Raw genomic sequence first — 15,158 nt, 5'->3', positions numbered from 1 at the left:
GTGTGTGTGTGTGTGTGTGTGTGTGTCTGCCCGCAGGTGCAGGGATGCCATCTTCCCTTAGGGGCCAGTGTGTGTGTGTGTGAGTGTGTGTGTGTGTGTCTGTCTGTCCACAGGTGCAGGGATGCTGTCCTCCCTTGGGGGCCAGTGTGTGTGTGTGTGTGTGTGTCTCCGTCCGCGTGGCTGTCCATTCCTCCGTCCGTCTACCCGCCCGCCCGCCCGCCCGCAGGTGTGGGGGGCTCACCTGGGTCACTGCTGAGAAGAAGGCCTGCAGCAGGGTGGGCACGGCCTCGGCGCACTGGACTACGCGGGCACAGCTGGCCAGGGGCTGCAGCAGCCGGTGCAGTGGCCCCAACCTGGAGGACACAGGGCACCCCACTGAGTCCCGCCCACCTGCTCCCCCGCCTTGTGCATGTGGGCCGGGGCCCCAGGGAAGGGAGGGCGGTCAGGGCGCCGCAGCCCCAGCCAAGTTCTGAGACCACTTGCACCGCCCCCCTCAGAGCAGGACACTTGTCACCACGTGTGTTCCCTACCGTGGCTCTGCCCCTGTCATCGGGAAGGGACGCAGGGAGGGCTGGCATGGGGCCAAGCTGCGAGGGGTCTGCTGTCAGGACGCCCTGTTCCAGTCCCAGCCCTCCCACTCCCGGGGCGGGGGTGCTACACCTCAGTTTCTCCATCTGTACAATGGAGTCCCCATAATGCATACCTCACAGGGTCCTGAGGACTGATCCGGGGAGCTGGTGGAGAGCAGAGCATGTGGCCAGTGCCGGCTGAGGGCACAGGGGCCCACCCATCCCTGGACAACGCTCTGGCCACACAGCTGGCCCCAAGGCCTCGGTGACCCCCCCGATCCTGCCAGGTGACAGGGCCGCACCCCAGAGGCTCCCCACCTCTCCGTGGTCCCGCTGGCCGTGGTGCGCAACAGGTGCTGGAGAAGACTCTGGAACTGGGGGTCCCGGGAGGCCTCCAGACAGCTGGGAATCCTGAAGGAGGGGTCCCACAGCGGCCTCTCAGATGAGGCTGGCAACAGCCTGTGAACAAGCAGGTGTGAGGCCGGACTCAGCTCGTGGGGACAAAGCAGACATCCCCATAATGTCACAGCACCCAGGCCAACGAGCCTCAGAGTGACTGGAATGGGCCCAGGGCCTGGCACCTACAGGGCGGGGCTCCACAGCCGCGAGAGCTGGAATGGGGGTAGCCAGGAGCAGCCAGGGCCAGGGGTAGCTGAGAGAGCTGGGCTGGGGCCTGGCGCCAACAGGTGGCAAGGAGCCAGGGGAGGTGCCGTCACTGGGAGGCGGGAAGGGGCCCAGGCACGCCCCTTGGCCTCACCGGAGCTGCAGGTCCAGGGCTGCGGTCAGACAGGGCAGGTCCAGCAGCATGTGCAGCATCTCCACGGCGGTGTCCACGTCCAGCAGCGACGGCAGCAGCGCCACAAACTCGGAGGTGAGGGGTGGGCTGTTCCAGGCCAGGAGCTGCAGGGACAAGTATGGCAGCTCAACGGGGATGGGAGAGCCTGTGTGCGCAGCTTAGCAGCAGGGCCACTGGCTCGGAGCCCACGGGCTGCCACAGAGGGAGGGCACCTCGGTCCCAGATGTGCTGCCCCTCAGTAGGGGTGAGGGTTCCCCTGTGGCACTGGAGCCTGGGACACTCTGACCTGATCACTCTGTCCCTGCTCTGCTGCCACATTCCCTTTCTCCCAACCATCCACACAATCTCGTTCCTCATGCCGTCCTTGTTCGCTCTAGAGAAACAAGTGTCTCGAGGTGATTTGCAAAGGCAAATTTTGTAACCATGACTGGTCACAAAAGGCATCAGAAGTCAACAGCACCAAAGGGCTGGGCTCAGCAGCAAGGCTCCCAGATGACAAGCCCACTGGATGTGACAATTGGGACAAACTTCCATGAGAACCAACCGCTTTCAGGCACCGTCCCCCGCCCCCCCCCACACCCGCCCCATTCCTCTGAAGGAGGTCAGCACAGGGCTGTCCCTGGTGGGGACATGCTTCTGTGTGACACACGGACCCCAGGCGGCCCCACAGCTCACCCTCCGCCCTGGCCCCCAGCCCCCGGTCCCCCCAGCTCTGGCCCAGGACGGTGGAACGTGCCTTGAGGAGGTTGGGGAAGCTCCGTTTGAGGATGTCCAGGTTCCTGCCAAACAGAGGAAGGTTGTCCCTGCAGAAGCACACGAGCTCGAAGGCCAGCAGGGGGCTGTGGAAGAGCTCGCAGGGGGTCCTGTTGAGCAGGTGCTGGAGAAGGGCCTCCGAGTCCACCGCGGCTGCCTCCCCTGAAAGGCACCTTGCATGGTCAGGGCTGGTGCCCCCGCACGCGTGTCCCCACCTCTGCTACCAGTGGGGAGTCCCTCAGGGTCATGGCCTAGCCTCCGGGACCACACGTGTCTTCAGGACCCCAGGGCCCCTGGGGGGGGAGCTCTATCCCACACAAGAAAAACTGGCTGAGCTGATTTAGCTCCTCTGGAGTCTCTGGCCACAGACCAACTGCTCGGAGTGACTTGACACAGAACATTCTTAAGAAGGTGGTGGTTCTGTGGCCCCTTCCACGAAACCCTAACCTCTCATGGCAAAGAGAGTTCCAAGGTTGGCGTGACATTGCTGAACTTTCATTCACTACATAAACCTGTTTAAAATTGACCCCACCTGGGGCTCAGAGGCCCTCAGAGCAACACTCTATCGCAGACGAAGGAAAAAGAACCACAAGAAGAGAAAAGCTGTCCTTGGCCATGAACCAGAAGGTTCTCCGGGCGGCGCCAGGTTCCCAGGCGTGAGGTGGAGGCTCACCGTGGTTCAGGAAGAACTGGGCGATGGGCAGCAGCATCCGTGCCCGGGTCGGGTCTGTGCAGAGGCGCGGGAGCTGTGCCTTCAGGCAGGACAGGGTGCGGTACAGGAAGGAGGGGTCCTGCTTGCAGAGCACGTCCAGCACCAGCACGGCCTCCACCAGGCACTGTGGGACAGGGGACAGGGGACAGGGGGTTGGGTGGAGCTGGGGAGCCCTGTGCACCCCAGATGCCCTGCCCGCCCCGTGCTTACAGCTTTCTGCAGGTCCGAGTCCCCCTTCCTCAGGGCTCCTGCAGGAGGAAGAGAGTCCACTGATCTCTGTGTCAGCATCAGAACAGTGAATGAGGGGCACACTGTCTGGAAGCTTGACAAGGTGGTGAGCCACCTGGGAGCAGAGAGCAGCCCCAGGGCAGACAGGAGATTTGGGCAGAAGCCCTGTGGGCTGGGGATGGCTTCTGTCCACTGCGGGGCTCCCCGGGGCCTACTTCTGGAAACAAAAAGACTCCCTGGGGAAAAGAGGCTGCCCAGGCTTATTCCCCACAAGCAGCCTGGGGCGTGGCCTTGAGAGGGGGCGGGGCGCGGCTCCTGGGACTCACGCCGAGTGCTCTGCTCCACCAGGCGCTGGCAGTACTCAAAGGCTTTCTCCCGCAGCCGCTCCCGCGGGGGCAGCAGGTGGCCGGCCGTGGAACTGGCAGACAGCACGGACAGCGTGGAGCCCTCCAGCTCCGACCTGTCGTCTGGAAAGGAGAACAATGTGCTTGAAAGGCGCCCAGGCCAGCGCCTCCGGGGGCGAGAAGAGTTACCGTGGCCGCCCTCACCAGAGCGGAGGTGTCCCCTCCCGCAAGTCCAGCCTGTCTACGTCATTGGTCAGTCTGCGGAGGAGAAGAGGTTTGGGAAGCTCTCTGGACACCCTTGTTGACATCTGCCCTCAGTGATCACTCTGGATCCTGATCCACGACCAGGAAGGGCCTCTCGGTGCTGACGAGGCTGCCCCAGGACTACCGGCATCACCCAGGACCTCACCTCTCCCTTGTCCCCCACCATGTGCCCCCTGCCCTGATGTCCCACCTGCGTCCTGGGCGCTGGGGCCCTCGGGGTCGCTGTGCAGCAGCCATGCTCGCAGCATGGAGAAGGCCTGCACATTCAGCCACTGGTCCTCCGTGAAGTGCTGGCCGGTGGACAGTACCGTGAAGAAGTCTGTGGCTACTGCCCCATCCAACTCGGTGATGGGGCCGGGCTGCGGGGGGCAAGGAAGGATGGGCAGGCTGTGGGGACCCGGACCGGGAAGGGGGTTATGGGCACCGGGGAGGGGAGGGGCGACGTGGGAGCGTGAGCCCCACCCTCACACCAAGTGTAGCCACTGTCCACATTTGAGAAATGGGAGTAGCCCCCTGGGAGATGCATGAATGCCAGCACCTGAGTGCATGCGGCCTTGTTACATAAGCGACACTTGTTAGCAGGTGTAGCACACAACGGCACCGGCTGGGGGGCTGTGACCCCAGGGGACCCAAAGCTCCCTCACCCAAGTGGAGACAGAGGATCATTCTGGAACCAAGAGAAGTGGAGGACAGGAGGAGCTGAAGGGACCCTGTGGGACAGCTGGCCAACGTGGCCCAGGGATGTCCAGAAACAGGGACGTTTGGAGTCCCCAGGCTCACCTGCCGGGCTCTGGGTGTGGAGAAGAAGCCTCCAGAAGTGTGGGCAACCCCTTGCTGGACGCTGGCATAACGGAGCCAGTCCACCAGCCGCTTGTTGAGCAGGTTGGTCTGGTCTTGGGGGTGGTGGGCGGTGGCGGGCAGGGAAAACAGGTGGGAAATAGGTAAATCCCACAGACTCGGGCTGCAAGGGCACTGGTAGGTCTTTCTAGAAAACAAGCTGCTGCTCTTGACAGGGCGCTGTGCCCTCAGACCACCCCCGACAGCCTCCATCTGTGCCTCCTCACCCTCCCCGCCCCGGGGCCTCTCCAGAAGGGCGAATACCTTCCTGGAGGGTGTGTGGGGCAAGGTGGGCGATCTTGGACACGATAGGGAGTAGGTGCCTGGGACTGGACCCCTCGGGCTGCCGGCTCTCGAGGACCCTGAAGACCCGCTGGCCCACGCTTCTGACCTCCTCCTTTTTATCACCCTTCAAACAGAACACAGGTGGACCGGGAAGCGGTGACTTGCATCAGTGTGCGAGCAACAAGCCATTTCGGTCTGAAAACTTCTGGAAAAGGACTGTCCAGTTCTGAAGGCTGCCATTCTACTAGCCTTGTTCTTTCTGTGACGTCACCTCTTACCTGCATCCAAAACTGCGGCCTGTATTGACCTTCACAGGGCCCTGCTCCTTCCCCAAGAAGGAGTGGGAGATGGAAGGAGGGGGCGGGGAGACTAGAGGAGGGGTAAGGGAAGGGAGGCAGGTCTTTGTGCTCCTTCTAGATGCATACAGGCGCCGGGAGGACTGGGACACAAGTGACAGCTAGAAATGTGGCCGAATGGAGGGGGTAGCCAAGCCCAGCCCACTCATGCAGCAAGTAGGGACCCCACGCTGGCACCCCAGGGCAGGGCGACCCACCTAAGCAGTGATAGCCTCGTACCTGGGCCAAGAGCACGGAAGCCACCAGGCTCAGCTGCCGCGTGCTCTGCATGTGGTCACAGGACAGGCTCAGGCCATCGTAGGGGGACATCTCTCTCAGAACAGCAGCGCAGAGAAGCTGGAGCTGCTCGGGGCACTTGGGTGAGCACAGGGTGGCCTGCAGCAGGTGGACACAGGTGTCCTCCAGCCTGGGGGGGACAAGGCTGTGTGAGCAGGTGGCCTGTCACCACAGAAGTCCCCCGGGGAAGCCACCTGGAGTTGTCTGGTGGGCAGAGAGAACTTCCTGCATCCGAGGCCCTTCAGCACTGGCTTGAGGGGACCTAAGACTCAAATGCCAAACCCGTACATTCATGCCAAGCTGCCTCGCACTGACGGGTACGGGCCTGTGGCCTGGTGTGCCGGGAGCCTGGCCTGGGGCCCGGAGCACCCCAGAGATGATCGCACTCACTTCCGCCTGTATTTAGTGGCTGAGACGATGAGGAAGAGCCTCTGCAGGGCATCCACAGCGTCGGGCCCCGGCTCCTCCTTCTGCAGCAGCTTAACGACCCTGGAACAGAACTTCTTCAGCTCCTCGGCCTGGATCTCCCTGAGCAGAGAGCGAGAGGTCAGCCGCCTGGTGCTGGGGGACCCAGAAATGCTGCCCTGAGCAATGGACAGAATGGCTCTGGGACTGGAGGAAACGCCCATCTAGCAGAGCAGCCCGGGTGTCCTGTGGGAGAGGGACGCCACCAGCCCCCCCTCCCTGGGGCGCAGCCATCGCTGGGGCCCTCCCCTCCCCTGCTGGGCACTCCCAACTTACTTAGCCTGAAATAAGTTGCTTTTCAAAGGATTAGTTTCTGGGAGCAAGAGCAGACTCTTACGTATTAAAGGACAAGCTTTGGGACCCTGCAAGGTACGCTCACTATAATTTCTTATCCCAATGTTTAATCTGCTTAGTTAAAAAATTTATCTGTTGAGCATCAGTAAGATATCAAACAAAATCTCAAAATGGAAACCTGGTTTTACAGTTTTGTTTTAGTCCAGACGGCAAGACAAGATAACACAGCAAGGAGATGTGGTCCTATGGGGACCTCTGGGGGACTCTAGGAGAAGGGCCCCCATCTGCCCCCTGAGCCAAAGCTAAAGGCCACTGAATCCTGCTGGACCAGTCAGGTGCTCGAGCTCAGGAATCTGGGGTTTTGAACCATGAGAGACGGGGCACCCCCAGACTCGGGCTGATGCGAAGGTTGGGGGCACGCGTCTGGTCTTCGGTTCTTCCTTAAAGGCCGGGGGAGAAACCTCAGGGAATTCTCCATCCCTTCTTGTGTCCCTCCCACCTCCTATCCCATTTTCATTTTTGTTTTTACTTGTCACAGCCGGAATCGGATTGGGTGACAGACAACATAACCGTGGTTAGAGGACACAGAAAGACAAGAGGCCTGGTTGGGTCCCTTTCTATCTGGGTTAATGAGACTGAGGGGGACCAGACTGTCTCAAAATAACATGGGAGACTTGTCCTCCCAAATGAATCCTTTCTAGCAGTTTCTCCAAATTGCAGTCTGCTCAAAGCCCTCAATGGCTCCCCAGTGCTGTCAAACCAAAGCTCCTACTGACACTAACAATTCGTACAGGGTCCCGGGCCTGCCTCAGTTATGTAAGAATCACAGAGTCCTGTTTCTCTTGCTCTTGACTCTCTGCACGGACCCTCAGCCTGAAATGCCCCCGACTTCACCCCTTGCCCGCTAGTCCTCATGCAGAGCCTCTGCAGAGTTGTCCGGGGCTTCTGGAACTGCCCCCCCGAACATGCTGCACACTCCACGGCCCCCTTCTCAGAGCCCCTGTCCTTTACTCAGTCTTCGGCTCACGGTGATGCTCCCAATAACTTTTTCCACCGTTGCTTTCCAGCCCCGAAGAATTCAGGAACAAAAATTCACTCCAAATCCCAACTCCCGGACATCAACAGTGGATTTTCAAGTGCTGCCCCAAATCACGGGCTTGGTTAGAGCGAAGCAGAGTGAAAACCAGAACACCTGACAGTGACTGGCTTTCCTCAAACAGAAAGGACTTGCACACCTCATGTACTTCACTCAACTGATATCGAACCACACGTTACCTTCTACCCACCCACACTCACCCACCAAGTACCACAAGAAAGAAATATTTAGACAGTGAAGGCTATTCATTCTGCCTTTCATACCACGAATTTAGGACCATGAGTAGAGGGGATCGGGGGAGAGGGAAACCCACTCAACTTCTGAGTGGGTCTTGGCTCTTACGGGTCAAGAACGTTGGTTGGGCCTGTCGCGTGTTGATGGAGAGGCTGGTATTTAAGGACACCCATGTTTACTTCCTACCCCCTAAATTCAAGCGAGCAAGGGCCGGAGCACTGGAACTTGAATATTAGAAAACTGTCCAACAGTGAAGGGGACACAGACCGTGCTGGCCTTGATGGGAGGGACACGGTGCCACACATCCACGAGGCACTTTCCCAGCAGGGTCACTTTGGCCACAGAAGGTTTTTGCCCCATTCACAGCCTTTAGAACCTAAGCTACACCCAGGATCTTGTTTCACTAAATTACAGCAGCTTCAGCTGTCCGAGTCCTTCCCCCGATTGGTCCAGCGCCAGATCTGGTTTTGGGGTTTCAAAAAAAAAGTTTGCCACCAGGTATTTTTTTGCATACAAGTAGCATCAAGTTTTACCCGGTCTCACGGAGGGGGGCGGCGGGGGGGGGGTTCAGCCCTGGGCTCCCTTCTGCTTTGTCCCATGACTGGTTAGTTGGTGAGAAAACGGCACCTGAGGAGTTAGTGCGAGTCCAGGGCCAGCGAGGGCCAGAAGCCGGTGGGAATTTCTCCACCTAGCTAAGGCCTCCACAGGAGAGCGCCTTTCTAAACCCCCAAATCCTCCCTTGGCTCCCCCAACCCTCAGATGGTGTCAAATTCCAGAGCCTGGGGCACAGAGCTGGCCTCAATCCCAACAGGCTCTGTGCTCCTGACCCCATCTGGGAGCCTGTGGCTGTCCCGCTTCCTGCTGGACGTAGGGGGTCTCACCCACAAGCCTTCGGCCAGTCAGCGGGCCTCCACCCCGGGCCCCCTAACCTTGGACCTGTATGGCGTGCTCCCCGTCCCCCGGGTCACTAGAGCGGGTCCAGGAGGGCCCCTGCGAGTCGCCGCCCCCCGCACGCCCTGCCAGGAGCCCCCAGGGAAAGGCCGGGGCACCTGGCCTGGTGGAGCAGACTCTCGGCCCCCGCGGTGAACATGCCTCCTCCTCCTCCGCCGCCGCCGCCGCCGCCGCCGCCGCCGCCGCCGCCGCCGCCGCCGCCGCCGCCGCCGCCGCCGCCGCCGCCGCCGGCAACTCCAGAAGCCCCGCCTGCAGCCCGGCCCGCAGCCCGCCACTTCCGGGTCGCGTCACGTGCCGCATCACGTGGGCAGGGAGGACGGCCGCCGATCAAGGGGCTTTGGTGGAGCCAGTCCGACGGGGCGGGGCCGTCAGCGCTCGGGCCACCGGCCCAGGTGGGCTCGCGGTCGCCTTAATGGGTTGCGGACCGCGGACCCTTGAGACCTGAGGCCCTCAGACCCCGGAACCTCTTCCCCCCGGGACTCCAGGACCCCGTGACTTCAGCACCTCAAGGCCTCAGGTCCTCCCCGAAGGACTCTGGGCGCCCGGGTGCTGTTAGGAGGCGGCCTTTCTCCGGCCTCAGAGCCACTGCCCCACTCCTAGGTTGTTACCTGACCACAGACGACACCGGCGTGTGCGGGTCCGCAGCTCAGTAGAACTGAAACATGAAACACTGTGGCGTGTGGCAGTTTGCAGGGCACATGTTCGAGCCCTCCGTGTGGCACCTGTCTAGGCCCTAGAGCTGTTTTAGAAGTCTCATTCGATGCCCACCCCAACCCCAGGGTGCGGGCCGCAGGCTTAGAGAGTAGTTCTAGTAGTTCTGGGGGAGGCGTTGGCAGGATTCCACCTGCAGACTGTGTGGGACGCAGGGCCATCCGCCGGCCGGTGACCATCCTGCGGAGGAAACGCTGGGTAGGGCAGGCAGGGTGCTGGGGAAAAGGGTCTGGACTGGAGCCCAACCTGAGCCCAGAGGCCGTGGGGCCTAGAGGCGGGGAGGGGCTCGCAAAGGCACTGCGGGCAGCACTGCAGGCCTGCCTCCTGGGGCCCATGTACACCTGCGGGGGGCCGGTGTCTGCCATTAGGACAGAGAGTGGATGGAGTGGCCCCGGAGACACAGGGGAGTCATCTGAGTGAGGCAGAGGCCGCGGGGATGGAGGGAGGCAGTTTCAGCAAACCCGCATGGGTAGAATTTGTCCCACCTGGGAGGGATTTGGGGGCAGGAAGAGGAACAAAGAAAAATCAGGGCGACAGCGGGATGCGGGCTTTCTGGGAGGTGCTATTCACTGGGGACTGGGGCAGAAGAGGAGTTTGGGGAGTCATTCATTCAATGAGCAAGCCATGACTGTGTCCCTTTGCTGTGCTAGACAGTGTTTTAGGTTCTGGGGATCCGTGAACAGGGGACGCCGGCCCCTGCCCCCGGGGAGTTTACACTCAGCAAGCCGACAAATATGCCAAGGTGCAGCTGCCTAGTCAGTGCTATGGAGAGAAGAGGGAGCCGAGTCAGAGCAGGGCGCTGGGGAAGTGGGGTGTCTGGGCGGGGTGGGGAGAGCAGGGGGGCCTCAGAAGGATGAGCAGCGAAGACACACCTGATGTGGGGGAGGGGCGGGGAGAGGATTGGCTGGCACTTGAAGAGCCAAAAATTAAGTCCTCCATTAAGAGCAACCTCGGGCTGCACCAGTCCCAGTCCCAGGAAAAGCCTCAGACTGCTCAAGGCTAAAGCCATCCTCGAACCGCCCTCAGTTCAGCTAATCAAAAGAAAAAAAGAAACATTCCTATGGTCTGAGTCAAGGCTGGGAACTGCAGATACAAACTAGCCAATTTCTCACTGCTTGCCTGAACCCCACGTGGGCCCTTTGAACTCACCTCATAATTGGTCATTTCCAAAGCATTCTCAAAAGTCATGATTGGGTCCCACCAAAAGTAACGAACACCTCACAGATACTGAATGGTCAAAGCTGTAATTGTAATTGGTGCTTATGTGATGATGCTACATGTACTGTAACACCCCCATCCCTTACTCCTTAAAAACCCTATTCGCTATTGTTCTTGGCTTCATCTTGCTGCCATGACACAGGTAGGCAGATGAGCCCCTGCTGGAGCTTGTAATAAAGACCCTTTTGTATTTGCATCGGTATCGGCTCCTTGGAGGTCTCTGGGAACTCGCGAATCGGGCACAATACACTCACCTGTCAGAGTCCCGGACGTGGTGGTCTGAGATGCCCCTACTGGCACCCAGGATGCAATGAGGATGGCAAGTGCCGGGGCCCCAGAGTGACGAGGAAGGGGGCTGGCCAAGGGAGTCTGTGCCGGGCAGCCTTTACAGGAGGCCTGCCACCTGCCGAGCACCACTTGTCAGCAATCTCCTTGAACCCGAGGCACAGCTGCAGCGGTTTTATTATTACCAGTTGAAGGAAGAGCGAGAGGACTGAAGCTAAAATGGGAAGGCGCCCAAGGTCACACACACGTCAGTGAGAGCCGCTCTGACCCAGCAGCGGGACCTGGGGGCAGCCACACTGTCCGCTGCCGGCCGCAGAAGGGCCAGAGAGGTAGCACCTGGGAGAAGGCGGGGTCGAAGCGGTCAAGTCCTGAGAGCCACAGCTGAGCCTGCGCGTGGGGCAGACATGGACACACCCAGCTGGCACAGGTTTGGGCCAGTCGGGCAAGAAGCACCTAGCTGTCCCTTGAGACTCTGCAGCACGGGGAGGCGCAGCTGGGAGTGGGAATGGGGAGCGGGTGGAGTGTCTGAATGGGAGGAGTCACCTGTGGGGAGGCCCAGGGCCCCTGGCCCAGGCTGGGCTGCAAAATCTAACTGCAGTCCTCTGCCCTGCCGTTGCTGGGGCGTTTGCTGCAGGCTGTCCGAGCCGGGAAGCACCCTCCGGCCTGCAGTGGCGCCCGCGTTCCCGCATTGAGGGAGAGACTGGTGCTGCAGGAGCCCCAGCCCTGGAACCACACATACACAGGAAGCTGGGCGTGAAGCTACCAGCCCATAGCTTACTAATGAGCCTGGGTTTTGGTGGGAGTTTACTGGCTCACCTGGGTCACGGCATAGGCGTCAGATCCAAAGGTTAATGGCATTGGGGAGCCCGGGTGGCTCAGTCTGTTAAATGTCTGACTTCAGTTTGGGTCACGATCTCATGGTCCATGGTTTGAGCCCTGTGTTGGGCTCTGTTCTTCACATTCTGTGTCTTCTTCTTTCTCTGCCCCTCCCCTGCTCACGCTGTCTCTGTCTCTTAAAAATTGAATAAACGTTTAAAAATTTTTAAATTCAAAGGTTAACGGCATTTAGAACTATGAAATTAGACCTGGAAAGGAGTTCAAGTACTAGTTTCATAACTTAAAAAATGTTTATTTTTAAATTTTTTAATGCTTGTTTATTTTTGACAGAGTATGAATGGGGGAGGGGCAGAGAGAGAGAAGGAGACACAGAATCCCAAGCAGCTCCAGGCTCTGAGCTGTCAGCACAGAGCCTGACGCGGCCTCGAACTTATTAACTATGAGATCATGACCTGAGCCAAAGTCAGACGTTTAATCGACTGAGTCCCCCAGGTGCCCCTAAAAATGTTTATTAAGGGAAAGCATAGATGAAGCACATAAACTTTGAGTGAACTCAACGAGCTTTCCCATTGTTGTTAATCAGCGGCACGCTAGTGAATGTTTAACTAGCTCATTGTAGCATTTGATCATTTCTGTGGTGTCAATATTCCCCCCAAGTGGCAGATTTCCAGGCTGCCAACGTGATGTCACCAGGTTGGGGGGGGGGACAGTTACTATCGGACAGTCCGCCCCCCCGTACAGATACAATGGGTGGGGGTGGCCCCAGGGCACAGGCACAGTCAGCAGTGAGTGATGGGTCGAGTACTTAGTACCTTTGTTGTTAATATGACTTACAGAAGGGGTGCCTGGGTGGCTCAGTCAGTAAAGCATCCGACTTCAGCACAGGTCATGATCTCACAGTCCGTGGGTTCAAGCCCCGCGTCGGGCTCTGTGCTGACAGCTCAGAGCGTGGAGCATGATTCCATGTCTCCCTCTCTCTCTGATCCTCCCCTGCTCACGCTGTCTCTCTCTCTCTCTCTCTCAGGAATAAATAAAAACATTAAAAAATATGACTTACAGAATAAAATTTTAATAATGGCTTTAGCAGCTGGCTCATGAAATTCCTGAGGATGTAGCAGGTGGTTCTTGCAAGCGGAGTCCCCCGCCCCCACACCAGACCAGGGTTGCTGTTCCCGCCTCCCTACTGGCTCGGGTCGCCTCATCTTCATCACCGTGCATTAGTTCTGCCTGTTCATGTTTCATACAGATGGGACTTGACGATATTTAGCTTTCCCTGTGGCGCTTTCCCTGTGGCTCTTTCCCTCAACTCAACACCCGTGAGAACTGTCCGTGTTACGGTATCAGAGCTGTGTTCTGTCTAGTGGGTGACCGTGGGATGGATCACCGCTCGCCACTCCACCGTTGGTGAATACTTGGTTGGCTTCCAGATTTGGGCAGTTATGAAAACAGCTGGGAAGCAGTCCATCTGCTGTGGGGGGTGTGGCCACCGCGTTTCAGGACACACCCAGCTTCAAGAAGTGGCTCCACCTGCACTGGGAGCTTGGCTGGGTGCTGGGGCCATTCCCACCCACTCTCCGCACGCATACCCTGAGCATCTTCCCAACGGCAGTATGTGCTTGCTTCTTACAAAACTCCCATTTGTGTAAGCTGGTATCTAGGTCTTAATAGTGAGAAACAGTTGTCTTCAACAAACCTAAAGCTTGGGGCACCTGGGTGGTTCAGTTGCTTTAGCGTCCAACTGTTGGTTTCAGCTCAGGTCATGATCTCACAGTTTGTGAGTTCAAGCCCCACGTGGGGCTCCACATGGACAGTGTGTGCCTGCTTGGGATTCTCTCTCTCCCTGTCCCTCTGCCCCTCTCCTGTTTTCTATAAATGATTGAATGGTTGAATGAATGAACAACAGAAAAAGCAACCGAAACTTAAAAAGCTGCACATTTCAGAGAGATGCTAACTAGCCAGCACAGCTCACAGAACTTATTCTCACTCTTGCTCATTATTTGGCTAAAATCCTGAAATGTAGAGACTCCATTAATCTTCCAGGGGCGGCAGGGTAACATGAAAGAAAACACGTAACTTCAGTTACGACCGCAGGCAACTGCAAAATCGGCCAGGTGTTTTGCTTGGTGAGGTGAGGAGGTCATGCGCACAAGTGCTGGAGAAACTGGACTGAAGATGTGTTTGTGACCGATGCATGTTTCTAGGAAATCTCAGGTCAGGGACCTTCTGCGGCACAAGCACCCTTCTTATGGCGGCTGAAATTGTAAACCCGGCCGGGCTCCGCAAAGAGGGGGTGAGTTTCACCGCCGCTGACGGGCACTCTGGCCCCTAATGCACAGAACACTGTGAGGCAGGGGCTACCGTTCTGCGGATGAAGAAACGGGGCTTCCTGCAGGTGAAAGCCCCCCAGCTGAACTTTGAACCCATCTGACTCCAGGGTCCGGGCCGACCACCCTTGCTGGGCTGCCCTCCACTTTGCCCTCGGTACCCAGAAGAAGCAAGGCCTAAGAGACGACATGCACAGAGGGGGCGGAGAGCCTCATGAAGCAGGGGGCCAGCAGGAGGGACCCACGTCTGATCAGCCTCTGCCCCCCAAGGGTGCGAGGGCCGACCCACGAGGCAGCTGTGGGTGCTGGGGGACATCCCCAGCTGGACTGCCGATGCCAGGGAGCTGTCCTCCGTCCCCGGAGCTGCAAACACTCATATTCAGGGGACCCCCTGGGGCCCAGGGGAGGCCAGGAAGTCACAGGCACGTGTCAGTGTGCCTCTTCCCAGGAAACAGCTACCAAGCACAGCAGGAGAAAACACACCTTCCCCAGGAACAGGCCCCCACCCCCCGCCAGGCGCCCCCATGCCAGGGAGCGGATAGCCGCTGGGGGCCCACCCCTCTGTCCCTCAGCACCACTCACAAGGACCACACAGAGCCCCGGGGTCATTTCTGTAATATATCATTTTATTTCTGGTTATAGAAACAAATGCTAAGAGGAAAAAACAGAACTTCCCCATCCACATATGACAATTTAATAGATAAAAGAACAGTTAAAATAAATGGGAAAACAAAAAGTAGAAATCTTAAATTTTGTTATAGTTTTAAAACATTAACGTTTGATACAATTAGAAATCACATTCAGATCTCGAACTTTAAAAAAAAAAGTATGGCTCCTTATTAAAAAAATACTGTATCCCATTTGAAATGAAAACGCAGGTGGGGCCCAGTGCAGGGGGGGCGGGGGGCGGCTCTCATCTTTCCGAGGACGGGAACGGACTGGGCCTCGGGCCGCTGGCCACCTTTTGGGGTGGCTGGGTCCTTCCCGGGAGGGCCTCCCACAGACAGATGCCTGCGGCACCCTTGGGTGGATGAGCCCCGCGGCCCAGGCCGCCCTCCCGTCCAGCGGGCCAGACCCAAGTTTCCACTGTGTGGGAACTGCCACTTTTAAAGCACTGATGATTAAACATACGGTGAAGAATTCTTCAGCCAGCCACAGTTAAAACACACCCTCCCGCACACACACCCCCCCCAACACCCACCCCCCAAGTCATCTTTACAGAGAAAGTAAGGAGCCTCAGTCCTGCTTTATTCCCTCGTCACGTGGGATGAGCTGCGGGCACGGGGTTTTCGGGGCTGATCGAGGCATGAATGTGGGTTGTAC

The 15,158-nt window shown here is 58.4% G+C and overlaps 1 protein-coding gene across 2 annotated transcripts in view; it reads right to left on the bottom strand.

The window, feature by feature from the left end:
• The window catches only part of AP5Z1 (adaptor related protein complex 5 subunit zeta 1), an 11,587-nt gene extending 2,954 nt beyond the window's left edge, over positions 1-8,633 (bottom strand). The window contains exons 1-13 of one of the 2 annotated variants that reach the window (XM_039226174.1): positions 8,559-8,633; positions 5,811-5,948; positions 5,364-5,550; positions 4,768-4,912; positions 4,447-4,559; positions 3,857-4,025; positions 3,385-3,525; positions 3,041-3,078; positions 2,792-2,954; positions 2,102-2,280; positions 1,327-1,469; positions 888-1,028; positions 242-353 (exon numbers count right to left, since the gene is read on the bottom strand). In XM_039226174.1, coding sequence (XP_039082105.1) covers positions 242-353; positions 888-1,028; positions 1,327-1,469; positions 2,102-2,280; positions 2,792-2,954; positions 3,041-3,078; positions 3,385-3,525; positions 3,857-4,025; positions 4,447-4,559; positions 4,768-4,912; positions 5,364-5,550; positions 5,811-5,948; positions 8,559-8,599 — 1,710 coding nt within the window. In that variant the 5' untranslated portion in view covers positions 8,600-8,633. Of the gene's footprint in view, positions 1-241; positions 354-887; positions 1,029-1,326; positions 1,470-2,101; positions 2,281-2,791; positions 2,955-3,040; positions 3,079-3,384; positions 3,526-3,856; positions 4,026-4,446; positions 4,560-4,767; positions 4,913-5,363; positions 5,551-5,810; positions 5,949-7,617; positions 7,666-8,558 lie in introns of those variants that run through there. The other variant, XM_039226175.1, reaches the window with a different exon arrangement.
• Between the last annotated feature and the right edge of the window lie 6,525 nt (positions 8,634-15,158).

This window comes from Hyaena hyaena, unplaced genomic scaffold (assembly GCF_003009895.1).
Source record: "Hyaena hyaena isolate Hyena2069 unplaced genomic scaffold, ASM300989v1 scaffold_20, whole genome shotgun sequence".
In the NCBI taxonomy this organism is placed as follows: Eukaryota; Metazoa; Chordata; class Mammalia; order Carnivora; family Hyaenidae; genus Hyaena; species Hyaena hyaena.
Note: the sequence above shows the minus strand (reverse complement) of the source record. Positions and strands in the feature narration are given on the sequence as shown.